Source organism: Cucurbitaria berberidis (genome assembly GCF_010015615.1).
Source record: "Cucurbitaria berberidis CBS 394.84 unplaced genomic scaffold K460scaffold_5, whole genome shotgun sequence".
In the NCBI taxonomy this organism is placed as follows: domain Eukaryota; kingdom Fungi; phylum Ascomycota; class Dothideomycetes; order Pleosporales; family Cucurbitariaceae; genus Cucurbitaria; species Cucurbitaria berberidis.
The window spans coordinates 2,164,265-2,188,178 of NW_024468939.1; the positions used below are offsets into that span (position 1 = coordinate 2,164,265).

General features: G+C 53.0%; 9 protein-coding genes and 1 non-coding gene across 10 annotated transcripts; 7 read left to right on the plus strand and 3 right to left on the minus strand.

Annotated features, from left to right (window-relative positions):
* Positions 1-4,387: 4,387 nt before the first annotated feature.
* K460DRAFT_319920 (zuotin) lies at positions 4,388-5,894 on the plus strand. Its single transcript, XM_040930439.1, has 3 exons — positions 4,388-4,572; positions 4,629-4,769; positions 4,821-5,894. The coding sequence occupies exons 1-3, from the start codon at positions 4,423-4,425 to the stop codon at positions 5,862-5,864; spliced, it is 1,335 nt and encodes a 444-aa protein (XP_040784694.1). The 5' UTR covers positions 4,388-4,422; the 3' UTR covers positions 5,865-5,894.
* Positions 5,895-6,180: 286 nt separating this feature from the next.
* Positions 6,181-8,375, plus strand: K460DRAFT_179220 (adenine nucleotide alpha hydrolases-like protein). Its single transcript, XM_040927035.1, has 3 exons — positions 6,181-6,725; positions 6,952-7,345; positions 7,399-8,375. The coding sequence occupies exons 1-3, from the start codon at positions 6,496-6,498 to the stop codon at positions 8,083-8,085; spliced, it is 1,311 nt and encodes a 436-aa protein (XP_040784695.1). The 5' UTR covers positions 6,181-6,495; the 3' UTR covers positions 8,086-8,375.
* Positions 8,376-8,664: 289 nt separating this feature from the next.
* On the plus strand, positions 8,665-10,317 carry K460DRAFT_291648 (uncharacterized protein; the record flags this gene model as incomplete). Its single annotated transcript, XM_040929298.1, has 2 exons — positions 8,665-9,390; positions 9,439-10,317. 2 exons carry the CDS (start codon positions 8,665-8,667, stop codon positions 10,315-10,317), a joined length of 1,605 nt encoding a protein of 534 aa, XP_040784696.1.
* A 229-nt stretch (positions 10,318-10,546) lies between these two features.
* K460DRAFT_179271 (uncharacterized protein) lies at positions 10,547-11,408 on the plus strand. The gene is made up of 3 exons (XM_040927036.1): positions 10,547-10,717; positions 10,778-10,815; positions 10,921-11,408. Exon 3 carries the CDS (start codon positions 10,940-10,942, stop codon positions 11,153-11,155), a length of 216 nt encoding a protein of 71 aa, XP_040784697.1. The 5' UTR covers positions 10,547-10,717; positions 10,778-10,815; positions 10,921-10,939; the 3' UTR covers positions 11,156-11,408.
* A 287-nt stretch (positions 11,409-11,695) lies between these two features.
* Positions 11,696-11,836, plus strand: K460DRAFT_t59. The gene has a single exon. It is a non-coding gene; the product is annotated as a tRNA-Ser (tRNA).
* Positions 11,837-12,023: 187 nt separating this feature from the next.
* On the minus strand, positions 12,024-14,586 carry K460DRAFT_370130 (Phosphoacetylglucosamine mutase). The gene is made up of 6 exons (XM_040934091.1): positions 14,329-14,586; positions 14,265-14,278; positions 14,026-14,170; positions 13,960-13,974; positions 13,398-13,904; positions 12,024-13,344 (listed from the first exon to the last, which is right to left on the minus strand). Exons 1-6 carry the CDS (start codon positions 14,404-14,406, stop codon positions 12,484-12,486), a joined length of 1,620 nt encoding a protein of 539 aa, XP_040784698.1. The 5' UTR covers positions 14,407-14,586; the 3' UTR covers positions 12,024-12,483.
* Positions 14,587-14,844: 258 nt separating this feature from the next.
* Positions 14,845-18,076, minus strand: K460DRAFT_345734 (uncharacterized protein; the record flags this gene model as incomplete). The annotated part of the gene is made up of 4 exons (XM_040931281.1): positions 14,845-17,334; positions 17,382-17,635; positions 17,689-17,897; positions 17,964-18,076. 4 exons carry the CDS (start codon positions 18,074-18,076, stop codon positions 15,214-15,216), a joined length of 2,697 nt encoding a protein of 898 aa, XP_040784699.1. The 3' UTR covers positions 14,845-15,213.
* Positions 18,077-19,390: 1,314 nt separating this feature from the next.
* Positions 19,391-21,033, plus strand: K460DRAFT_179426 (uncharacterized protein). Its single transcript, XM_040927037.1, has 3 exons — positions 19,391-19,710; positions 20,177-20,255; positions 20,308-21,033. Exons 1-3 carry the CDS (start codon positions 19,676-19,678, stop codon positions 20,794-20,796), a joined length of 603 nt encoding a protein of 200 aa, XP_040784700.1. The 5' UTR covers positions 19,391-19,675; the 3' UTR covers positions 20,797-21,033.
* Positions 21,034-21,315: 282 nt separating this feature from the next.
* On the minus strand, positions 21,316-21,997 carry K460DRAFT_380075 (uncharacterized protein; the record flags this gene model as incomplete). Its single annotated transcript, XM_040935229.1, has 2 exons — positions 21,316-21,722; positions 21,811-21,997. The coding sequence occupies 2 exons, from the start codon at positions 21,995-21,997 to the stop codon at positions 21,316-21,318; spliced, it is 594 nt and encodes a 197-aa protein (XP_040784701.1).
* A 997-nt stretch (positions 21,998-22,994) lies between these two features.
* On the plus strand, positions 22,995-23,719 carry K460DRAFT_398203 (uncharacterized protein; the record flags this gene model as incomplete). Its single annotated transcript, XM_040936194.1, has 3 exons — positions 22,995-23,237; positions 23,448-23,581; positions 23,616-23,719. Exons 1-3 carry the CDS (start codon positions 23,023-23,025, stop codon positions 23,717-23,719), a joined length of 453 nt encoding a protein of 150 aa, XP_040784702.1. The 5' UTR covers positions 22,995-23,022.
* Between the last annotated feature and the right edge of the window lie 195 nt (positions 23,720-23,914).

Below are 23,914 nucleotides of genomic sequence, written 5' to 3' on the forward strand. Positions count from 1 at the left end.
CTGGTGGTTTGCAGCCTTGGTTCGCAGAGAAGGCGGTAAGAAGCAGGCCAACGCTGTGAACCGTCGAAACATGGGATGACATCACCAGCCTTTTGAGCACACACACAGGCTAGAAATGGTAGCATGGCCACACTTGGCCCACACCCGGTCATGTTGCCGATGGGGCGCTCGAATGACCCTCGACTTGCTGATTCAGTGCATGAACACTTCTTGTTTTGGCCGCTGGGCATCCGACGTGATTGATGCTAACGAGGCTTGTTGCAGCGACCATCACTTGGGGTCTTCATTCATCGCCTGCTACTTACTGTACCTAATGCTACATGATCGATACCTGCAATCTCCACACAAGTACCCAACTCCCCATTCACCCTAGTAGTACACACTAATCGCTAGGCAAAAAGAAAAACTGCACCACAGCGTGCAGAAGCAAAACTACGCAAAGCAAACAGACACTCCAGACAGTACCACCCGAGCATTGCACGTAATCCCTGAACCATTCATCTGCACGTCTGACGCGTAGAGCCGCATCAGGCGCACTATTTGGCCGAGACTGCCGCCATCCACTTCTGTTCGTCCTTCTTGTCAAAGTGTAGCAACATGCCCAGGACCGGTATAAGCTGCTGTTGGTACTTCCTATCTCGCTGTTCGAGGAATTGCAGCAACACATTCTTGAGATACACGTAGTCAATCACATCGCCTTGTTGTGCTGAAGACGCACTGCCCTTGGGCGTAGGGGATGCAAGTCGTGACCGCGAGGACTCGAGAGAAGACCGTGAAGACTGGGCGTTGGAATCTGCCCCGCGTGTCTTGATGCTTCGAAGCTCTTCCGACATGGTCTGCAGTCTGTTAGCATCTGGGACGTCTGAGGGGGGCACGGCACGTACCTTGCTTGACTTCTGGAGCTTCTCCAGACGGCTCTGTGTCTCGTCGAATGCGCGTCGAAGATCCGTCTTCTCCTTGTCCAACTCGCGTGTCTGCCTCTCACTTTCATCCAGTGCATCTCGCAGCTGGCTCATGGCGAGCCGGACTTCGGAAGCCTCCTCATTGGCCTGTGCAGCTCGTTTCTCGAACTCTTCCTTCTGATGGCGTAGGTCCTTCTCGGTAGAGGCTAGATCATCCTTATCCTCTACCGCACGTGTCATTGCACGTTCAGCATCGCGAACTTTCTGCTTCAGCTCCTCCAGTTCTCGGGCTCGCCGCCGACTGAAATTGCTGGCTTGCTCTTCAGCACGCTCCCTCTCTTCCACTGCAAGATCTAGGCGCTCCTGCATCTCACGCACGCGAGCATCCGCTCTTCCTTGAGCATCATTGAGCAATCTCCTCATCGTCTCTGCTTCTCGACCTCGTTCGCTTAGCAGCCGATGGGCGTCGGCAAGCTCTTCTTCCAAGCTTTCGCTTCTTGAGCGGACTTCCTTCATCTGCGTACTTATTTCTTGCGTCTGATCCTGCATGCTGTTCATGAGGTCTTGTGCACTTGCATACTGGGCAGCCTTCAGCTGAATATCGTCCCTCAAGCTTCCAGCCTCGCGCTTGAGCTTAGCAACATCTTCCTCTAGCTCTTGCACTTTGTTCCGGGATTTTTTCAGGTCCTCTTGTGCTTTGGTCAAATCCTTTGTCAACTGGTCCCGGTTCTCAATGACGTCCTTCCGCTCGACCTCAGACTTCTGAAGATCTCTCTGAATCTTACGGTTGGTTTCTTCGAGCGCCAATCTCTGCGTAGTCTCCTGTCTGATCTTCTCGTTAAGTGTCTTGATGTCGCTCTCCTTGTCAGATAGCTGAGAACGATAGGTAGCGACTTCCGATTTGAGATCCTTCTCACGGCCTTCGAGTCGTCGTACTTCCGTAGTTTTCGTCTCAAGTTCATTCTTAGAAGTTCGAAGCTCGGCGACTTCCTTGCGCAACGAGCCCAACTCAGGCTGTGCTTTTTGTAGTACCTCTCTCATGTCGGTGAGATCCTTGAAGCGGGACGCAGCAAGCTTCTCGGCAACGGAAAGATCGGTTTGTAGAGAATTCGCCTTCGACTTGAGCGCCTCAAACTCAGCCGTCAACAATTGTCTCTCCTGCTGAGATGAATCATGAGCAGCTTTGCCGGTCTTGAGCTCTGCAATCTCCTTCTCGAGCTTCGCCAAGTTCTCCTGTAGAGCAGTCTTCTCAGCTTGTAGCTCCTTTACCTTGTTCTTGGCCTCTGTATGCTCTACACCAAAGTCCAGAAGATCCTGTCGGAGGGTGTCAATCTCCTCTTGCATATCATCCTGATCTTTCATCCTCTTCTTGAGCCCGTCGATCGATGTTGCCTTTACCGCGACCTCACCCTCTAGCCTCTCAATCACTACGATCTTTTCCTGTAGTTCAGACTTCAACTGAGCAACATTCTTTTGTGCGTCTTCTAGCTGCGAAGACGGGGGTTCTGCATCACGAGGGCTAAGGAGACCGTTCGCATCCCCCGCTTCGCTAGGTGTCGCTTCTGGAGTAGCCGCTGGGCTTGCATCTGGAGCCTTCCCGCCCTTCTTTTTCCTCTTGTTCTTGTTCTTCTTCGACGATGCGGTATCGGCAGTTTGAGGAAGCGCCAATTGGGGCTGGGGGGAAGGTTCTCTCTGTATCGATGCTGTTTCACGAGACGCGGCTTCCAAGTCTTTCTTCGTTTGTTCAAGATCTGCCAAAGTGCTGTCGCGTTTTGATTCGGTATCTTTCAGTTGCTCGCGCAGACGGCTGAGCAGCCCGTTCATCGTTTCATTCCGCTTCTCGCCCTTTGCAAGATTTTCACGCAGTTGCGATAGATCAGCTTCCAGCGATTTCACTTGGCTTTGCAACCCTTGAACTTGATCGTTCTCTACGATCTTCTCTCCTTTCTCGGCGTGTAACTCCTCCAATTCTTCAGTGGTAGATGCGAGCTTCTCCCTAAGTTCGGCAATGGTCCTCTCGTCTCGATCATGATTCTCTTTGTGCTTGTACAAATCCTGCTCTGCGCTTTCGACTCTCGACTTCAGATCCACTACCATACTATTAAGCTCCTTTTCACGTTCATCAGCCTCTTTCTGTAATTTTTGATGGGTATCCTTGAACGTGTTCAAGTCGTTCGTAGTAGTCTCAAGATTCTGCATGAAAGACTCAGCGGATTCTTGTGCTGAAGAGAGTTCGTTTTTAAGTGATGTGTTCTTCTCCTCGAGTTCCCCGACCTTCTGCTCGCTATCTCTTAGTTGCGACTGTAAGCGTGGTAGCTCACTGTCGTAAGAGAAGAATTCCTCCGTGTCATCGGTTGGCTCCGTCTCCTTGGATGCTTTCGACGAAGACGAAGGTGCGATAGACTCGGTCTGTGTCCCGGATACGTCATGGGCAGCCTCTGTGCTGGCTGCGGCTTGGGATTTGACTGTCTCGACTTCGTCGGCTGCATCCTTGGCACGCTTCTCGGACTCGGCCAGTTTCTTGTTGAGTTCATCGCGCTCCTTGGAGACTCTTTTCAGCTCCTCCATGAGCATGTCGCTCTTCACGTTTAGTTGCCCAAGGTATTCGACGAATGCTGCCGAGTCATTAATAGATGTCAATGGCGTATATTCGCGTAAAGACCCCTCAAAGACTTCGATTGCGCCGATTCGGGCGTGCGCGATGCGGTAAGACCGGAGCAGTTCTATTAACAAGATTAGCCAAGCCCATCAGCGCAGGGCTCCTACGCACCAGAATATTTAGGCTCGAGCTTGTCCAGCTTTCGCAACCGGGCCTGCACCTCAGGAGGAAGTTCTGGCTCTTTGTCTTGCGGTTCGTCTCCTTCCGCAGCCTGCTCTCCCTCCTTCTTATTGTCGCCATTGTCGGTCGCATATTCCACAGGCCGTGTCTTCTCCTTCGGCCGCGGGGTCCCTGACCGACTTGGTTGCTCATCTTCCTCTCCTATGACAAATTCTGGGTCAAACTCCGAGGGATCGGGTCCCTTTCCAGTAGACGCTGCCTTGCTGCTGTCTGCATCTCTTGATTTCGCCGATCGCTTTGAGGGTGATAGATTCCGCGAACTTGATCGCCGAGTTGAGGAAGTAGATCGCGGGGGAGTGGACTGATGGCTGGCTTTCTGCCTTGCCTGTTCTTCTGCGATTTTGGCGTCTATAGCACCTCGAATGCGCTGCGGAGTCCCCTGTTAGCTTCCTATTTCGTAAAGAGGACAAGGGATGGGCTACCTGGAGGCCTTGAAACATGTTGAGAGGAAATGCTGCGATTAGAATACAAGAAGAGAAAAGAGGACAGCTAATAAAACCTCATATTTGTAATGTACATCTGCAACCTTGGGATGGACAAACGCGAATCTGCGACGTATTACGGGGTCTAAGTCCGGCGCTACCAGGATCATCGCTCGGCAACGCTAGCTAGGCTGGGTTGATTTCTTCAACTTTCTTTTCTGCCTTGCCATCCCCCTCACTACGACAAAGACACTGCGAAATGGCGAACGTCGAGATTTCGCTGCCGCTGCCCGTCCTGCCTGAGGGTTGGGCTGGTGAGAAGGACTTCAAGTCCATCGGCCAGCTTAGCCAGGCTACCGATCGCAATATCGAGCCTATTGGCCCACACTTCCTGGCCTATGCCCGCAGAGTACGTCACTTTGGGCAATGCATTCACACACAGTACTGACGGGTTTCTCTGTATAGAAGCGACATCAGCGCACTTTTTCCGAGGATGACCGCATCCAGGCCCAAGCCCACGTGAAACAGGTTGAAGATGAGGACCCCGACGACATCGACGAGCCCGAGGACCCTCTTATGCTGCAGCGCGAGGCTAAGGACTGGAAGGTGAGCATACCATAATCTGCTGGACGAGTAAACGTACTAACATTATCACAGTCGCAAGATCACTACGCCGTACTCGGCATAACCCGCCATCGACACCGTGCCACCGAGGAACAAATCAAGCGTGCTCACCGCAGGAAGGTGCTCAAGCATCATCCCGATAAGAAGGCTGCTGCCGGCGGAACCGAGGACGACCAGTTCTTCAAGTGCATTCAGAAGGCTACCGAGGTGCTGTCGGATCCTGTCAGGAGGAGGCAGTTCGATTCCGTAGACGAGGGCGCCGAGGTGGAACCGCCGTCGAAGAAGGACACGCAGAAGGGCAACTTCTACAAGCTCTGGGGCAAAGTCTTTGAGGCCGAAGGTCGTTTCTCGAACAACCAACCCGTTCCCAAGTTGGGCAATGACAAGAGCACCAAGGAGGAAGTCGAGCACTTTTACAACTTCTGGTACAACTTTGACAGCTGGAGGACTTTCGAGTATCTTGACGAGGATGTTCCTGACGACAACGAGAACCGTGACCAAAAACGTCACGTCGAGCGCAAGAACCAGGCTGCTCGTCGTAAGAAGAAGACCGAGGACACTACTCGCCTGCGAAGGCTGGTGGACGACGCCTTGGCCCTCGATGAGCGCATCAAGAAGTTCCGCCAGGCGGAGAGTGCGCAGAAGAACAAGCGCCGACTTGAAAAGGAGGCCGAACAGAAGCGCCTTGCCGAAGAGGCGGCCAAGAAGAAGGAAGAGGATGCCAAAGCCGCAGCTGAGAAGGAGGCGGCCGAGAAGGCTGCGAAGGCCGATAACAAGAAGTCAAAGGAGGCTGCCAAGAACGCTGCGAAGAAGAACAAGCGCGTTGTCCGCGGTGCCGTCAAGGACGCCAACTACTTCCACGCTTCTGGAGATGCACCCGCCACTCAAATCGACGGTGCGTTGAACGATGTTGATCTCATCATCACCAGGATTGACAACGAGGAGCTGGCTGCGTTGACCAGCAAACTCAACACCGAGAAGGATGCTGCTAAGATCAAGGGGATCTTCCAGGAAGAAGTCAAGCGCCTTGTTGGTGCTGGCAAGGTCACCGAGGGAGAGCTCAAGTCTTTGGCATAAAGGAGCCTGTTCTGTAGCGCCTACTTTTCGCGGTAGACAACTAGACTTTGACTTTGACGGTGGTAATGACATGAACTATTCTTTCTACGATCACTTCCAAAGCGAAGCTGCCGTTTCTCTTCATGTGTGACTTGACCCCGCCTACGAACCGCCAAAACACCACTTTTTCAATCCTCAAAAGGTTCTTCACAATCGTCTGACGCTTTGCCTTGGCGTGTCATGCTTTCCGGAATGCCCCGCCGTCCCCCGGGTTTGGCGTTCGCAGGGTCCGGTAACATCCATCACGTCTTGTCACCACAGGCGCGACACGACCAAGCAGCCAAGCGCTGCCGTCGCCCAGATCAGGCAGCGCATTCACCATTGCTTCTTTCCGAAGTCCTCCCATCCTTCTCGCTCGCCATCTGCATTTCTTCTTTCCAAACTCCCCCTGCGCTCCCGTCGAGAATCGTGTACCCCGCCCGCAATCGGTCCCCCGCGCCAAGGCTACTCCACGACGCACAGCAGCACCTATTGCCTGCAAGAGCCCGCGTTGGCAGCCAGGTTTTCGCGGTCGGACCTCCCAGACATCCTCCACGACTGCGATTGGGCTTACCCGAGGTCCTCGTGCCCTTGAACTTCCCTCGATACCAGAATGAGCGCTTCCCCCACGTCGAAAGATGTACGACACGCCTCTCCAGCAACTCGCAAGTCTCCAGCAGCCTATACGGTGAGCCCTCTGCTGCTGCCGGTCAGCGGACACCTCAGCCAGGACGAACCACGTCGATCCTCTATTCAGTTTCTGCCGCACAGAAATGGATCGCTACCCAGAGGGAGCCCAAAGTCCCGCGAAAAACGCCGTCTTTCGTCACCGCCTCCTCCTCCGTAAGTATTGGCTCTTTGTGTGGATGTCCGCGGAACTTGAGTAGTTTCACTACTGCTCATCATCCGCTTCCCTTCTTTCCAAGTCAGCATATGGCGAGCATTCATGGCGGAGTATGCCTTACAGGCCGCGGGTGGCTCTTAGAGCGAGCAATAGGCTTGGTCGCCTTCTCATGTTCCTCACAGTTACCCAATCGGCTCAGACCTGGAGGCTAACTTTCACACACAGCGTCTTCCGACCCCGTGTCTCCTTCGACACTTTCGACAAGCCGGCCGACTTCATCGAGGAGAGCTCGTTTACGCTCATCGCCAAGCACAAGGACTACGAATACACCAAACGCTCACGGACGTTTCTCTGCGGCTTTGACGAGAACGAATACTCTGTCTACGCTCTACAATGGCTGATCAACGAGCTCGTTGATGACGGAGACGAGATCGTATGCCTTAGGGTAGTGGAGAAAGAGGATGCCATCGCTGGAGACCGCAGTGTAGAGACAGGACGCTATCGCACAGAAGCTGATACGACTATGAGAGACATACAGAGCCGCAATCACGACAACAAGGCCATCAATTTAATACTAGAGTTCTCCGTTGGTAAGGTGAATAAGGTCATCGATGACATGGTGAGATTCGCATCTTAAATTTTTTTTTTGAATGGCGTCTAACAGTAGGTCAGATCAATCTTTATGAGCCCGCAATTCTAGTTGTTGGAACCAGAGGCAAGAGTCTTGGTGGATTTCAGGGTCTGCTTCCCGGCAGTGTCTCGAAATATTGTCTTCAGCATTCGCCTGTCCCTGTCATCGTTGTCCGTCCTACATCGAAACGCGACAAGGCGAGGAGTAAACGAGCAAACGATCCAGACCGGCAGGGCTACAGAGACATTCTCGCGAAGAGTGAAAGTCTTCTCGATGTCAATAGCCCTCGCAATAGCTTCTTCGCAAACGACGAGGAAGCTACGGCTGTGGGGGCAAACAGCAGTGTGCACAAACCCTCTGTGGACTCACATCCTCTGGCACAGGTCGCTCATGCCGATGACAGTGATGATGACGACGATGCTGGCACGCACACGTTGGTTGACACATTGATTGACGACATGCGGGGCCCGCGCAGCCCTGCTGTTCTTATGAAGAGTCCACATTTGCAGAACCTCGACAGCCCCGACCTCAGCAGCGAAGCCAGTAGCAGCGATGAAGAGGACCACGGTGGCGTGTCGACGAACACAGCGGCCTCGGGCGTGGAAGATCTATCACCGGGATCAGTAGGGGTAGACGCAACGTCGTACGTCGATAATCTCACAAAGGTCGTGAAATCCGAGGAGCCTCAACATGAGCCTGCGGCGCAGAAGGATTCAGCAGGTACCTAGTGCCCACGCAGCGTGGTACCTTCTTCCTTCATCGCCGTGTCATCTAGTTTTCTTCCTATTACTCCGGCCCAGTAGCGAGGAGAGTGATGCCATAGCATCCTGTCATATACGTAGAGGAGATGGGCGATACATGGCATCAGGCCACCCCCAATCATGTTGCGAACAACTCGAAGGCGTCCGGACTACGGTGTCTCGTGCAACTGGAACTCATTGAACAGGACAGATATGTCGGTAATTGGTGGATCTTTCATCTTAAGAGTAGCTAGCATGACAAACATAATGGTTAGGATCAAAGGCGAAGCAAAATGCTCGTCTAAACTTGTCTTCCTCTCCCTGGTCTCTGGTCAAAGTGATGACGTTTGAGGGTGGCGCTTGGCGGAAGGGTCGCGAAACGCATGCGCGTTCCTTGTCTCGGAATCCATCCCTCACTTACGTTACCTCTTACACAAGATCCTTCAATGCGCCAACGTGACCACAGTTCGTCGCTGAGTCAATGGATACACGCACGTCATCCATAACCAGGACGAAGTGGCAGTGAAGACACGACAAGGACTACGCTCCCGAAGCACCACCAGCTAGATGGTTCTACCTCTTAAGGACGACTGCGATGAGTGTGTCCCGGAGTATACGCTTCATCGAAACGCGATGGAAGTCGCTATATCAGCACTTCCATTCCTCCTCACCTTCCTGATTGTCGCCATTGCAACGTCGCAGAAACTATTTCCCATCTTATCAGGCCATGCGGTTCGCAAGGCGCATCACGATGGCACAAATCAACCTGGCTATGCCACACGCGAGAGCCCTTCGGTTTTCAAGACACTACGGCCCACGGCGCGCTCCCTCGCAAGCATCATCTTTTCTACCAACTTTGCCCTATCCGCCGTCCTAGTCGAGCTCATCCTCTGCGAGATATCGAACACCGTGAACCGTGCGACGCGAATATTGGCTCTCAAGGTCACCCTTCCGTCGCTGCTGTTCCTCCTCGTCGTCGCAACGCCTGCCCTAGAGATACATTCGGTGATATCAGGAACCGGACTTAATGTTGGTGGGGTGCCAAAAGGACGGCAGAGAGTAGCCTGGGCATTGGAGTTTTGCGGGATGGCGGTATGGCTTGCAGGTTTCTGGTACCTTGGGAGAGGGATGTTGGGCTCATACCTGCATGAGGAGTCGTATCTGCACGATCATACTTTCAGCGAAGGGTGCCTAGAGAGGATAGGCATAATTGGAATCAGCCTGATGGCGTCGTTAGCTGGCTTTGCGGCTATCTCTTCGCTGTGGCAGACGTTTGGTGTCAAACATCGCTTGGTAGGTGCTGCATCACTTCAACATATTGGACAGTACTGATTATAGCAGGTTACGGAGTCTGACATTGGGCGGAAGCAAGCTGGTATACAAGCGACCAACGACATGCTCTTGGCCAAAAACAGTCGCCTCCGCGCTGTCGAGCGTAAGCTTTTGGATCATCCGCAGCCAGGTTTCATGGGCCGCGTAGTGGGCACAATACGGGGCAACCCCGATGTTCAAGAGCGAAACACGCTACAGCTTGAGATCCAAGGTCTCGAGACGATGCGTCATACTCTCCAAAACTCCCTGACGGTCTTACAGAGCCGGCGACAGTCACAGCAACGCTCACACACTGCACACGGACGCCTGTTCAACATGGTCTCGTATGGCTTTGCGCTCTATTGCGCCTACCGTATCGCGGCTACGACGTTCACAACGCTCCGTCGTTTCTCCTCGCCAACCACCAGCTTTTCGAGTAGTGACCCGATCAACAACTTCCTGGCCCTCCTAGCGAAACACTGGGACCCCACAATCGACCGTGTAGCCTGGAGTCGTACGATCTCGTTTCTTTTATCTGGCGTCATGCTCCTTCTCTCCTTCAACAGCGTCCTACAGACCTTCTACCTCTTCGCTCGCGTCGTTCCCGGTGTCTTATACCACGCCCAAACCAATTTCGCGTTGATCATCTCGCAGATCGCGGCAACGTATGTGATTAGTTCGGCGTTGCTACTTAGGAGTAACCTACCGCCTGAGATGAAGAGCAAGATTGGCGATGCCCTGGGGGCTCCATTAGAACCAGGTTTCACAGAAAGGTGGTTTGAGGGCTGGTTTCTTACGGCTAGTGCAGCGACGATGATGGGGCTGTGGGTAGGAAAGAAACTGAAGGGAGGTGAGTGGGATGACGATGAAGATGGGGATGGTGATATTGAGATGGGGAAGAGGAGTTGAGGTATATCACGATGTTATATTTAGCACTATATGCATACGTAGCATGAAGGTATACACGCCATGTCATCACGATCGATTCCGCGTCTCCAAGAATCTGTTACAGCTAGCCCCTGTGCCATGATGGGAAAGAGGGAGAGCGCATGTAATATCCATGCCTGATAATGCAAATGGGCAGCTCTGCATGAACGCAATATCTATCAGCAAGATCTCAGGCTTCGTAAGCACTCAATTGACGCGCAATTAAAGAACGTTGACGTCGCTGCTGTGCAGCTGCCCGATCGAGTCGCGTCCTAAGTCTGACGTCAGTTGTAGTGGGGCATCATCTCAATGAAAAGCAACGTGGGGCGACTTTCAGACACCATCACCAACGATTGAATTCTACTTACTCGAAAACTCAAAGGTTAGTGTTGCTACAGCGGAAGAATACCTAGCAAGCGTAGCATCGCTAACAATCCCACAGAAGCACCTAAACTACACCTACCAACCAACACAACGTGAGTCCATACCACCATACTATCATGTCCATTCCATTCCATTCCATTCCAAGCATGCACCACAATTCCTTCCTATCGCTCACCCGTCCTTCTCTCTAACTTCACCCAGCTCCAAACCAATACTCAAGATGTCTGCTCAACAAGGTGGCCGCCAGTCCCCCGACCCCGAGCACCAGTCGGATGCGCAGCAAGGCTCGACCTCAGACAACGTCAACAAGCAGGGCGGCGCACCAAAGGAGGGAAACGCTGAGCAAGTCAGCGATGACCACAAGGCGGGACTGAGCTCGAACCCTACGCACCCGCTTGCGAAGCATGCAGAGGAGACTACTAGCAAGAAGGTTTAGGAGAGCTGGAAGAGCGATTCATGGAATGAGGACAGCTGTATAAGGGCAAGCGGAAGAATTGAAATTGTCTTCTGCTACGAACCTATGTCCCCAGACAGGACATTAAGAAGTTGTCTCTAGATTCAATAACATAGCCAAAATGAAGGCGATGACTTGACGTCATACACGGAATTATTTCGATTGTGAACAAACTAAGCTTGCTGTATACTTTGATGCATGACCTACGAGCATAATCGTATTAGTTGATTACTTCTAATCGAACAAAAAGATTAAATTGTCACTCTTTGTACAATTTGATGTTCGTCGAGGGTACCCTGGGGCATTGATTCCGTAGCATTCAACCCAAGTGGCAACACTGCCCCACATACTCTCAACCACGAGTCAGTGGTTCGGCATGCCGTTTTCATTCGAGGAATTGCCCCTAGCACCGGATTTTCGGAAAATTTCCCATCCCATCTCGGCTGTAGCCCCTATTCCAACCCTCAGACCTCAATTATGATCAGGTATATGAGTTTTTCAATTCACAAATCTTTCAACTCAGGGCACTTGGTCTAGGGGTATGATTGTAAGCATTGTCTACTACCCACTCAACATTATAAATTTCTAACAGTCTTTAGTTCGCTTCGCACAACTTAAATGTGAGCATGTGAAAGGTCGTGGGTTCAATTCCCACAGTGTCCATTTTTTTGCTAATTCTGTCAAATGTTTAGGTGTAGGTGGACAGGCTTTTTTTGCCATCGAATAGTGGATTGCTGTAGCCCAGAATTCAGTATCATGTGCGACTGTTAGGGCATTCGGCTTCGAGACATCTCACCACAGTAAGAAAAGCTAGGGTAAAAATAAACTCTCTTCGAAACCTCACAGGGCTTGAGGGAGATGCTGATGCTGGACATTGACGATAAACTTCCCTAGAGCCCCTATAAAGTCAAGGCCTGGCAGTAGAGTGGGACATGGCAGTGCTCGATCCCGAGGCTGAGCTCAGGCTTCAAGGTAGCCAGTAGGCTTCACGCCCTCAATGATGGTGCATTCATCGCAAAGATAAAACACAGACTTTTATCTACCATGCAACTTTCATCTCTCGTTTTTCATATCCGTATCCTAGCCCATCTCTGCAACAAGAAATGAGAAGGATCCGCATACCCCCAACCCTCAAACTTTTAGTTGCTGTGCAAGTCCTACAAGTCAAAGCTCGCTCTCGTCAGTTCCAGCTCAGCTGCACATTCCACCTCATCGTCAGTCAAGCTCAGCTCGTCAGTAGTGATTTGTATGAAATCCTTCTCCCTGTACAGCAGCGGCGGGGCACGCAGGGGAATCGGGTCTTTGGCCTCCTAAGCACCACCCGCAGCTTTGACAATCTCGGATACCTTCCTAGCAAGGTCCTCGGCCTCTGCCTTTGTGGCTGCCTCGGCGTATACGCGGACGGCGTCCTCGGTACCAGAGGCACGAGCGAAGGAGCGGCCCTGGCGGACCTTTTGCACTTCTCTGTCGATTTGCGCTTGGACGCCGTCGGGGCTGGTGAGTTTGCGTTCCGCATCGGTGGTTTTGAAGATCCTCCTGTCGTTGACGATGACCTTCAGCAGGCGATTGGGCAGGTCGGTGTACGTTGACAACCACTCCTGCGGTCCCCAGCGCTTGTGCGCAAGCACAACTTCCACGAGGAGGAAATCAGACAGTGCGTCACCAACCGACTGGTTGATGAGATTGATGCACGCGCGTAGCACGTCGAGAGCTTCTTTCTCCCCCGGACTGCGGGGTTCGTGCTTCTCGATGGTTTCAAGTGTATCGTGGGAGAAGATGACGGTGCCGTGGCCATTGGCCTCAAAGTAGACACCGATGTCGAGCTTCTCGGCAGCGTGGTGGAGGTACTTGACTCCAGTAGCTGTGCAGTCGACCTTTAGGTGTAGAGTGTCCTCGACATACTTTGTTGCCGCGCCGTTCGCGTATGCGGTCTGCACGACTCCAATCTTGAGGTCCTCGGCCAGTCCACTGGAGCGTACTAGGTCACCGAGGAACGATGCCACCAGGGTGGCAATTCGGTCGCCGTCAAGTAGACGGAAGATGTTTTGTGAGTCCTTGAAGTAGTAGACGACGCGATCTGCGTCGCCGTCGAGCGAACAGCATCGGTCGCCCGGCCCAGTCTTCGATGATGGAGGAGCGCGCTGGTTTGTCTTGACGAAGTCGGCGCCACACTAAGCCATGCATTAGCCTCCATTGAATGTAGTATCAAGCCAAGTCCCCTTACATCGACGTTCAAACTCTCCGGCTTGATAACATTGTCATTGACCACAACAATTTCAAGACCCTCCTCTTTTGAAGGAAGGTACTTGATTAGCTCTACCAGCTTGGGTCCACCAACACCGTTGGCGCAATCGACCGTCAGGTGTCCAGAAGGCTTCTTTCCCCTCAAAGCGGTTTTGAAGGCTGCACCAAACTTCTCGTAGTATCCCTTCTCAGTAGGCACGCCGTATGCCTCTTTGGTCCCTTCTGTGTTCATGCATCGAACCATGTAGTGCAGCTGTGGAGTTGTCAGGAAGCCATAGTCCTTTGACTCAGCGCCTGCAGCTGTCAGACCGTCAAGCAGGCATCCAAGCAGTCTTGACCCTGAAGCTCGGGTATCGCGAGCGACTACGACGCGGGCAGGTGTCTTGAGGTCGATCTTGTACTTGGACGCAAGTTCGTGATAGTACTTGGAGACGTCCTCTGGAGTTGACTGATTCGCGATTTCCGTGCTTAGGACCTCCCACTCTTCCTATGTGCATGCGTTAGGCTTATTCTGTCGCTCGAGTTTGGTTTCGGCTACGTACTTGGAGCATGTTGCCCTAGACTCAAGTCAATAAATAATTCCAGAATCATGCAAGATGAGAACATACCATTGGCTCCACCAGCTTCACGCCGTTGTCCTCAGGGGGGTTGTGCGAGGCTGTAATCATGACGCCAATCCATTTCCCTTTCAGTGCTCTTGACCGCAGGGCGGCGATTAGACCAACGCGGGTCAGAACAGAGTCAAGAACATCGCTACTTTTGTTAGCTACTTTCCGGAAGAGCGAATGTTGGGAGGCATTGGAGTATTGGGAACGACGGTAAGGGCGGGGCAGCGAGGTAGCCTTACGCTTTGGTGCGGAACTAGACACTGGTTAGCTTGTATTCATAGCAACAGAGAGCCTTGGACTTACTCCAGCAGTTCCGTAGGTATAGACAAGTCCCTCAGGCGCGGGATGCTTCTGTGCCGCTTCGACGATGGGATCAGCCATGGTGAAGGTGCTCGCTCTCTCAAGATGTACGGTCAATCTCGGCTTGCAACAATATGGGCACGAGGAAGCGTGCTCGTAATGGAAAGGATATTAAGAAGAAGAGAGAAGAAGAAGAGGAGAAGGAGAGGGAGACTAAAAGTCAGCTCAAAGCGAGATATGCATAAAGATGTCCGACGTCTGAGCCTCAGCAAGAGGACCCCTCCACGCTACTCCACGCAAACCCCACTAGCAGGGATGCCGCAGGGCTGAGTGAGCGAGTATCCCTTCCGCTTTCGATGACGTTCCACTTGTACCTGGTTTATTTTAATTCCGCTCATCGACGTTCAGCCTTCAGGTGCGCTTCTCCGTCTACTACTGCACGCAATTCGAATGTCTCCGTTAGCTGCGAAGAGATGGCAAGTCATTTCGAAACCGTCTCCATTTGTTGCTCCTGCCTCGGACTGGCCAAAGTCGCCATTGCGGGGGTTGTGAGACTGTGCCTGGCGGGGCTGACCGCCTCTCCCAGTAGCCACGGGTTTGCAACGTAATGGAGCTGAGACTTCATCCTGCATATGGTCGGCTAGGTGCGGCTGAGAGAGAGCAACTTTGCTCCAAAGTTAGTTTATTAGTTTCTTCACGCAACAACTGCCATGTGGAGCACAGGTTTGGACACGAGAGAAGTGAACTCGATTGCCTCCAGCCTGGAGAAGCATCGCTACAGACTATCTGAAGAGTCGAAGAAAGTCCAGCCGTGCACAGTTACCGAATACTGATAGGACTGCTGCCAATGGACAAGGGAATATTTGAAACAAGGATACCAATCAATGCTCAGAAGTTTGAAGGACCAAGACCAGGAAACCTTCCGAATCCGCCAGCCAGCACGCTGTGGTTGGGAACGGGACTACCAATCTCGCCATGCGCCGGAGGAGGTGCTGCTGTGTCAACAAACTTGACCTGCGAGAGACGCCCGCCAACCTCTTTGATTCCCATGGTACCACCACCGTTGCTGTGGTTGCCGTCAATAATGCCACAAGCGTCCCTAAGCTCTTCCAATGACACTGCTGGCTCTATTGGGTTCCGCAACGCCTCGACTTGGTGGTGCACTTCGTTTGCGTCAATGTAGCCATCCGCTGTCGTGTGACGGGTCGCAATGGTCTTGCACGCAGCGCACGCCAGACGACGGAGGTACACTATGCGTTGCTCATTCGGCACACGTTCAATGGTTCGAGGGAACGGAGTGCTGAAGAAACCAGAGGTGGGCGAATTGCCCCACGGGGCGCCAGATGTGGGAAACTGTAAGGGTGGTGTTCCCCAAATGCTTCCAGTATTCGGTCCCCCAAAAGCGCCATACGGCTCCGAAATACGCGAGCCAGGTGCATCTGCAAATCCGAACCCAAGTGGTGGTGCACCTCTCATTGAACCGGGCTGCTGTACGCTCGTTCGTCGCTCTGGAAGGTCGGGGAGATCATCCTCGTCGTCCAAAAGAGCCTTGCTACCAAGGTGTTTTGCAAGGTCATCCACATCAGATCCCGTATTCTCATCATGCGGCTTCACACTAGAAGGTCGCTGGATGGGCGCTGGTCGTTGGATCGGCTGCGCTTGGGGAGCGGCAATTGGACTCTCAAATGACCCCGATCCTTGCCGTGAGTGACTTGGTACTCCCATGCCAAAGGCATGATTCGGCCCTGCGAAACCTGGAGGAGCAGAAAAGCCTGGGGGACCTTCCATGGGAAATCCACGACCCATTTGTGGCGTTGGCATGCCCGGCGGGGGGAAACCTCGGAAGTTTTGCGCGCCAGGCGGCTGAGGAGGGAAGAATGGAACACCAGGACGAGGGCCCATCATACTAGGCATTATCGGACCTTGACTAGGGTAGCCGTTGAGTCCAGGAGGGCCCATACCCAATCCCGGAGGCCCCGGCATGCCCGGAGGCGCTCCCAGGGGCGGCATCGGTGAGTTTGGTAAACCATGGTGAGCGGGCATTGATAGTTGCGAGCTTGATGGCTTTGTTAGGATAGACCTTGGCGCTATTGCGTTTTGTAGCTGTGGTGTGGGAGATATCGACTTGCTTGTTCCAGGTGCTACCAGTGGAGTCTTAGGAGAAGAGCCATGGGAACCTCCTTGCTGTGAAGTCTGCCGCTGTCGATTCGGTGTCGGTGCCTTGGGAACAGCTGGTGTTACGTGAGGCGAGGGCATTCCCGTCGACGACGCTTGCTTGAGCAACTGAGGCGGTAATGCTACACCAGGGGGGTGAGATACCTTCCTCGCGCCGGCAACAGCATTGTGAGCTGCTGCTGCAGCAGCTTGCTCCTCTTTCCGCATGCGATCCTTGTCTGCTTTGGCTTTTGAATCGCGCTCCCTGCGGTCCTTGTCCTCCTGAGCTTTTTTCTCGCGAGCCTCCTTCTCCCTGCCTTCTCGCTCGTCGCGTTCTTGCCGTTTAGCCTCATCCTTGGCCTTCTTCTCTTGGGCCTTCTGTTCGCGTGCTTTCCTCTCGGCTTCCAGTTGGCGATCGCGCTCGTCTTGCTGTCGCTTCAGGCGTTCAGCTTCCTTGCGCTGTCTCTCTTCCTCTTGAGCCTTGCGTTCTGCCTCTTTCTTCTTCCGCTGCTCCTCACGCTTTCTGCGCTGTTCTTCGAGCCGTTGCTCTTCCGCAGCCTTTGCCTCGGCCTCCTTGGCAGCAATTTCAGCATCTTTGCGTGCTTTCTCTTCCGCCTTCAGCTGTTTCTGCTTTTCCTTCTTCTCCTTCCGCTTCTGGGCTTCCTTGGCTTTCTTGGCCTCTTTCTGGTCTTTCCGCACATCTTCCTCCTCTAGTTCTTCAAGTAGCCGCTTCTGGCGTTCTGCGGCTACCTTTTCTCGATATGCTTGGAGTACTCGTTGCTCAAACATTCGTGCCGCAAATATCTGAAACATCCGCCTGCCTTCCTCCATACGCTGCTCCTCGGTCATGGCATCCTACGCCCAATTAGCCAATTATACGTACCCCAGCAAGCAATACGCACTTCTTCGTCTTCCTCATCCTCTTCATAGTCATCGTCCTCGTAGCCCTCCTCTTCGTCTCCTTCGTCGTCGAAGTCGTCTTCCTCTGGTGGAGCCTCGTGACTGTGTGTGGCGTGAGATCGATACATGCTCGGGTGAGCCTGAAACTGAGCTTCCTCTTCCCGTTGCATTCTACGCTCGGCAAGCTGCTCCATCATTTCTATGAATTTCTTTCCGTCGTTTTTTAGCAAATCGTCAGCAACTGTGAGTATACCACCTAGGGTAAGTGAATCAGCATGCTCCTGGACAATGATTTCGGCGCATCCGTACCTTTTACTTGTAGACTGCTGCCGAACTGAAGAAAATCTGAGCCTTCGGGCGGTGGCAAGCTACGTTCTTCGGAGCTATAGTCGCCTTCTGACGATATCTCGCTGTTTGAGTAGTCTTCCTCCTCTTCATCGCCAGAGTATTCGTCTTCGTCGTCGTCGTCGTAGTGGCCAGGGGGGTGGGTATTCAGCATGGGGCGCGGATGCGGGGCACTGGAACCATAACCATAATTAGCCTCAGGCAAGAAACTACCGACGTCTTGTTGGTGGTGCGCGTACTGCTCGAGTTCTTCATAGTAGGCATCGTACAGCACCTCCAGCTCCTCCTCTATCGCTGTGCGCTTCCTGCCACACACGGTACAGCTGCACGAGTGCTTCTGTTGCTCCTTCATTTTGCGCAGTACCGCTTCCTTCTCGATTTTGACCAGCGACTTGCGCTCGTCTTCGCCGAGAGACAGCCAGAACTCGCGAATGCGCTCCCGCTCTTCCTGGGTCGAGGTGTTCCATATGCGGTCCTTCTTCGAGCCTGACCCCATGACTGCGTCGGGGCTATGACGCTGTGGAACATGCTGTGCGTAGGCGAGCGGAGGGGGCGCAGAGGGCGCCTTCTTCTTCTTCCGTGGCTTCTTGCCGCTCCCGCTTGGCATTGATGTGTGGCCATAGGGCTGCTGGTAGTGGCCATTTGTGCCATATGCGTGCTCGTAGTGCTCCACGTCCTCATCCGAGTAGAAGTCGGGGTCGTCGTCGTACGGCGGCTCGTCCAGCTCGGCGTCTGCGTACTGCGGAGCGGAAGGGCGAGTTTGGGCTGCGGCGGAAGCCAGGGCGGGCGGTATGCTCAGATGCCCATTCTTCCCAGTCGCGGGCGCGGGGGGGTCTTGGGCGGCCTTCTTCGCGGCTTCCTTTTCCCGCCGCTTCTGCTTCTTGCGGTTCACAGCGCTGGCCGTGGCGTCGTGTGCTGCGGTGCCGTTGGGGGGCATAGTCGCCTGTGCGGGTCCTTTGGTGCCCTGGGCCATGAGAGCGGACAGAGGTGGTCGGGGTGGGGTGGGTAGTGCTGTGGGAAAGGTCAGAGCAAGTCCTCGTAGTGACGAGGGAGAGCCAGGCCCGACTATGACGCCGGGAAGGCAGTCTAGGCCTATTCGAGGGAGCAAAAGTGAGAGGGTGGAGGAATTGGAGGGGCCGTCACGCACTCCAAGGGCGGGTTTGCAGAGCAGCCTCCGCCTCGGTCGCCTGCTGCAGAGACTGCGGGTACAGGTGGATTCGGGGTCGTGTGCTTGGTCGGCTTCGGGCGTGCTGGCGCAAGTCTCGTGAGTTCGCGGGTGGTGGCAGACGGACGTACCTGGCTGCGAATCGCACCTGCCGCTAACCAATGGCTTGGCACATGTCTCTTCTGGAAGGAACGCGGCAGTGCAGCGGCCTGCCATCGTATCTCAACCTAACACCGCACCACCTCCGAGACGAATCGTCCTCGTCTCTGTCCTCTCAGCCGCCCGCGCCAGCTCGTGCGTGCATCCACCCGTGTCATCTCTGCCCCCCATTATTAAAGGCGTCGCCCGCCCGTCGTCCTCTGCGACCTTTACCTCGATCCCACCCCCCCCTCGAGCCCTTCCCTCTCGTCGCTCGTAGCACTGCGTCGTCGCAGCACCACGCCCACGCTGCCATCGCCCTCTCACTGTAGTCTGTCGCTTCAATCCCTCGTCGAGCCTTTTCTGGAGGCGCTATTGTCTCACACCTACCACCTCTCGTTGGCCGCTCTTCGAGACAATCACCAACTAGCACTCTTCGCGTTGGGCCCGTACCACGAAGCACATATCCCGCGAGTCGCATTGCTCCCGCCAATTCAAGGCTACTTAACTGTATCCTACGACCCGCCTGAACAGCAATCTGTCTGTTGTTGAGCCTACTTTGCATCTGCCTCCATCTCGAGCTTCCCACCACCCAACGCACCGATACAATCGCCCTTCAATTGCGACATCCACGTTATCCGTCTCAAAATGGCACAGCAAAATGGCGAACCTGTGATGCGCAGGTACGTGTTCAGTTTCCATAATCTTATCAGATTCCCCACCCGTGTTCAAGCCTCAATCTCCCTCGTCGTATCTTTCTTTCGCGAATCCCTTGGCTTCTGGAGTTTTCACACATTGTTTGAGTCCTCGTCTCCGCGATTCTCTTCAGTATCCTCAATTCACGCAATGCGTCGAGGTGCCCCAGCTGCGGCATGCATCAATAGTCTGAGCTGTGCCACCCCGGTATTTGCGCCATAGCTTGCATTGGCGTACCCGGTCCGGAGACACCCGTCTAAATATAGGCCACCGCACAGGACTCCCATGTCAGTTTTTCATCGACTCGCGTTGAATTCTTCCTCTGTTTGGTCAATTACTTTCTCCCAAACACCTCTTTGCTTCAAAGCTTCCCGCTCCTCGCCACCTTCCTACGGGCTCGCCGATAGTGGTACTCTGATGTGTTTGCACAGCATGCTGATCTGAGACCACCAGGAAGTTGGTAATTATTGGCGACGGCGCGTGTGGCAAGACTAGTCTACTAAGCGTATTCACCCTGGGTTATTTCCCCACGGTAGGTCACAGCAAGAGTATTATTTGACGTGACATGCTAACGTGACATGCAGCGATACGTTCCGACGGTGTTTGAAAACTACGTCACCGACTGCAGAGTAGACGGCAAGTCCGTTCAACTTGCGCTATGGGATACTGCTGGCCAGGAAGACTATGAGCGCTTACGTCCATTGGCCTACAGCAAGGCCCATGTTATCCTCATTGGCTTCTCGGTCGATTCGCCCGACTCGCTAGAAAACGTCAAGCACAAGTGGGCTGAGGAGGCTCGCGAACGGTGTGCTGGTATTCCAATCATTCTAGTAGGGTTGAAGAAAGATCTCCGCGAGGATCCTCTCGCTCAAGAAGAGATGCGCAAAAAGTCCCTTCGATTCACCACCACGAAGCAGGGCAGCGATATGAAGGAGATGATCGGCGCACGGAAGTACTTGGAGTGTAGTTCACTGACGGGTGACGGGGTCGACGATGTTTTCGAGGCCGCAACCCGCGCTGCGCTCTTGTCAGTCGACAAAAGGGAGAAAAACGGCTGCTGCATCGTCTTATAACAGGCCTTGCCTATCTTTACAATGCATTGGGTGGAGTATTATGGAGTATCGTTTTGGAATCCATTGCTAACGGCGTTTCTGAGCGTCACTGCATTTGTCCAAAAGTCGGGCCAGAGTGGTGGAAGATTGCTTTCGTTCTGCTGAACATGTCAAGCATGGAGGTTTCGTCGAAACATTTGGGCTTAGTTTGGCTAATGACGATGATGACTATCATCTTCCACTCATTATTTTTTGTGTATATTTTTCGGGGGAAGGCATCGTCTTTTAGGATTGCCGGGTGGAACTTGGCAGCATGGCAGACAATGGCTGAGTGCTGATACTCTTATCACATATCGCTTTGTAATAACCAAACCGGTGATTGCTATCGTTGAACTTGAATATGCTACAACACAAGAGACTTTACTGGACTCTCAACCCACTGCTGAGCAACCAACAGCCTTCTTAATTGCCTTCGATATCCCAAGTATACACATATGTTACACTCCTTCTGTCGCACTTCTCCCAACAAAATCATCACACCTAGTTCCTCGTCCATGCGTGGTTCCACCCCTCCCGTCCTGGAAAATCGGTCTGCACCCTCGCATACTCGACCGGCACACTCCCCCAAACCCCCCTCTTCAACATGGCACTCCTATACAGTCTCCCCACCTCCCTTCCCCTCATGCCTAGGCGTCCGGCATCTGGCCCCTGGCCACCAGCCTCCTGTTCGCTCACTCTATTGCCGTTTTGATCGAGGAGACGTAGGTGTTCACAGGCGGCGCGCATGGACATGTATTGGCGCTCGAGGTCGCGCTCCTCGGCCCAGCGACGTTTGCGCAGGAAGAGCATCCACGCGCGGTGAATCGTCCAGTGGCGCAGGTGACGGTTCCGACTGAAGTGGAGGGGCCGGGGAGTGAGGGGATGGGAGAGATGGTAGCGGATGGACGCTGACGAACAACATTAGCATTGCAATTGGCTATGATAACACAAAGGTTTTCGCGAGGGATATATAGACGGGGAAGCTGAGAGACATACTGATTCGTGGGTCCTGGCCGCCGCCCTTCTTACTCCTCTTCTGCATTCGCGATGTGGATGAGAAGGGCGATGTGTATGCTGGTATTCTTGCTTGCGGGCATTGCGCGATTCGCTGGAAGACGCTCGACGGGCGGACTATTTGGGGTTTGAACGGACGGAGGACCGGCCGGAAGATTGAGAGGTTCATTGTGGGCGTGCAATTGGCGTTGCGGTGTGGTTTCGTGAGGATGTTGAATGGTCTCAGAAATTCGAGATGGCCCTTGCCGCCAAGGACGCTAGTGGACGGCGAAGAGACGACGCATCTTAATACGCTCACATCTCGATATCTTTACGGATATCTCCACAAGTTGACGAAATACAGAAATTTTTAACATCTTTTGAGTACAATGCTGTCGTCACCGTCTACACCACCCCACACACTCACTCTCTCTCTCCGTCTCTAGAATTATTATCGATATATCCGCTCCAAAGCTGAACGCATTGTCCATCTATCTTCTGATTAGTGTTCTTTATCATTTGTATCATCGAGGCTGCCCATATACGGGGAGATTAATTGTTGGTTTTATTCGCTCCATACTCTCAGTCTTTCTTTTCAAACGTACATCAAGCAATTCCATTTTTATTCCATTATTGATTATATTGCTCAATATAGTACTCCTTGAAGGGTCCTGCCTGTTGGTTCAATAGTAAATTGTAGTCTACTGACGGGTATAACAAATCCTACCCAGCTAAGGCGTCGACTTATTGTAACATCTAAGCGGGGTATATATCAAACAGCCCCAGGTGGTAAGGAAGTGCGCAATGAGGAGTTCATCAGGCTGCTAAAAGATCATTGTGTATATTCAGTCATATCCAGCATCTCGTTCGTTGCTTCTCTGTTCACCAAAGTGTGAGCCAGTGACCCAACGCCCCTCACACGAGAGCTTCCACCACAGCCAAAGGTTAGGCAAAAGTTAGCTTTGGGACGAAAAGACTTGCTTAAAGAAGTAGTAAAGGTCAAGTAGAGGTAAAGGCAGAGCGAGCTGCTTGCATGCCACCTCCCTCATTTAAGCCCCTCCTAGTAATATGTAAAGAACGTCTTCTACTACTTAAATCTTCTGTCTTCCCTCTACCACACTTCTCATATATCCCCTCGCGAATGCTGGTTGAAGTCTCAAGAACTACCACAGTCTATAACAATCAAGCCCTCACCAAGCTTCAGTCAACAACAACATGAAGCTCCTCAACTTCATCTTCACCCTCTTGATCACCGCACCCGTCTACGCGAAAGACAACAAACTCCACCAGTGCAGCAACCATGGCGAGGTCAAGTGTGCCAGCCCCTATGGTCCTGTCATATTGAAATGCCAAAACGGAATCTGGGTCTTCCGCCGTCCCCATGGTGCTTGCCCACCGGGCACTTATTGCGTCCAGACCCCAGAGGTCAAGTGCGTGAGCATGGAAGGCAAGGATCCATAGACAAATTACATACAGGGCCTGCACTGACTCGGATTTTTCCATGCAGAAGCGTAACCTGGCAGCGATAACGTCTCAGGATATCTTCAAGATGTGCGTCAAGGTAAGGTTATAGTCCGTCGATTCAAATCCGCGTTAATCTTTTGCATGCCGTCTAACTAGTGAAACTTTTGTATTGACAGATCTAATAGGACCCTCGCCATAGAACTTGCAACCAGCAAATATGACAGGCTTTCGATGGCAGGTGCAAGAACGAGTGCAAGCGGCGCTGCTAAGTGCACTTCTCCCCTCAACATCGGCACACGGGGTGATCATGGTCTGCATTTGAGCTTCGACTGTTTTCTGCACAGATGGATTTTGCGAGTTCAATGGCTTAGCTACCTTTAGTGTTCGGGATACACGGAGGGGCTATGTGAGTTCAATGGACACTCAGAGGGAACTCGGAAATGGTTAGGTACAAGGTCGTCGCACCCAGAGCCAATAAACCATCAAACCTCTACGCCTATGCGTTTTGCCCAAGTAATGATTGCCAGATCTACGCTGACTGCTTCATTGATACTTGCACAATCTCACGCATGAAACGATGTTCATGATGTGTAGCAAGCGTAGGAATAAGCGCCTCGTCACCAACCACGACCTGAAACATGAT

Coding starts and splice junctions, on each gene's coding strand:
- K460DRAFT_319920 (XM_040930439.1), top strand. CDS start 4,423: ATGGCGAACGTCGAGATTTCGCTGCCGCTGCCCGTCCTGCCTGAGGGT. Junction 4,573..4,628: donor TCCTGGCCTATGCCCGCAGA/GTACGTCACTTT, acceptor TTCTCTGTATAG/AAGCGACATCAGCGCACTTT. Junction 4,770..4,820: donor GCGAGGCTAAGGACTGGAAG/GTGAGCATACCA, acceptor ACATTATCACAG/TCGCAAGATCACTACGCCGT.
- K460DRAFT_179220 (XM_040927035.1), top strand. CDS start 6,496: ATGAGCGCTTCCCCCACGTCGAAAGATGTACGACACGCCTCTCCAGCA. Junction 6,726..6,951: donor TCGTCACCGCCTCCTCCTCC/GTAAGTATTGGC, acceptor TTTCACACACAG/CGTCTTCCGACCCCGTGTCT. Junction 7,346..7,398: donor ATAAGGTCATCGATGACATG/GTGAGATTCGCA, acceptor ACAGTAGGTCAG/ATCAATCTTTATGAGCCCGC.
- K460DRAFT_179426 (XM_040927037.1), top strand. CDS start 19,676: ATGGCACAGCAAAATGGCGAACCTGTGATGCGCAG. Junction 19,711..20,176: donor GGCGAACCTGTGATGCGCAG/GTACGTGTTCAG, acceptor TGAGACCACCAG/GAAGTTGGTAATTATTGGCG. Junction 20,256..20,307: donor CCCTGGGTTATTTCCCCACG/GTAGGTCACAGC, acceptor CGTGACATGCAG/CGATACGTTCCGACGGTGTT.
- K460DRAFT_179271 (XM_040927036.1), top strand. CDS start 10,940: ATGTCTGCTCAACAAGGTGGCCGCCAGTCCCCCGACCCCGAGCACCAG.
- K460DRAFT_370130 (XM_040934091.1), bottom strand. CDS start 14,406: ATGGCTGATCCCATCGTCGAAGCGGCACAGAAGCATCCCGCGCCTGAG. Junction 13,345..13,397: donor CGGAGAGTTTGAACGTCGAT/GTAAGGGGACTT, acceptor TGCATGGCTTAG/TGTGGCGCCGACTTCGTCAA.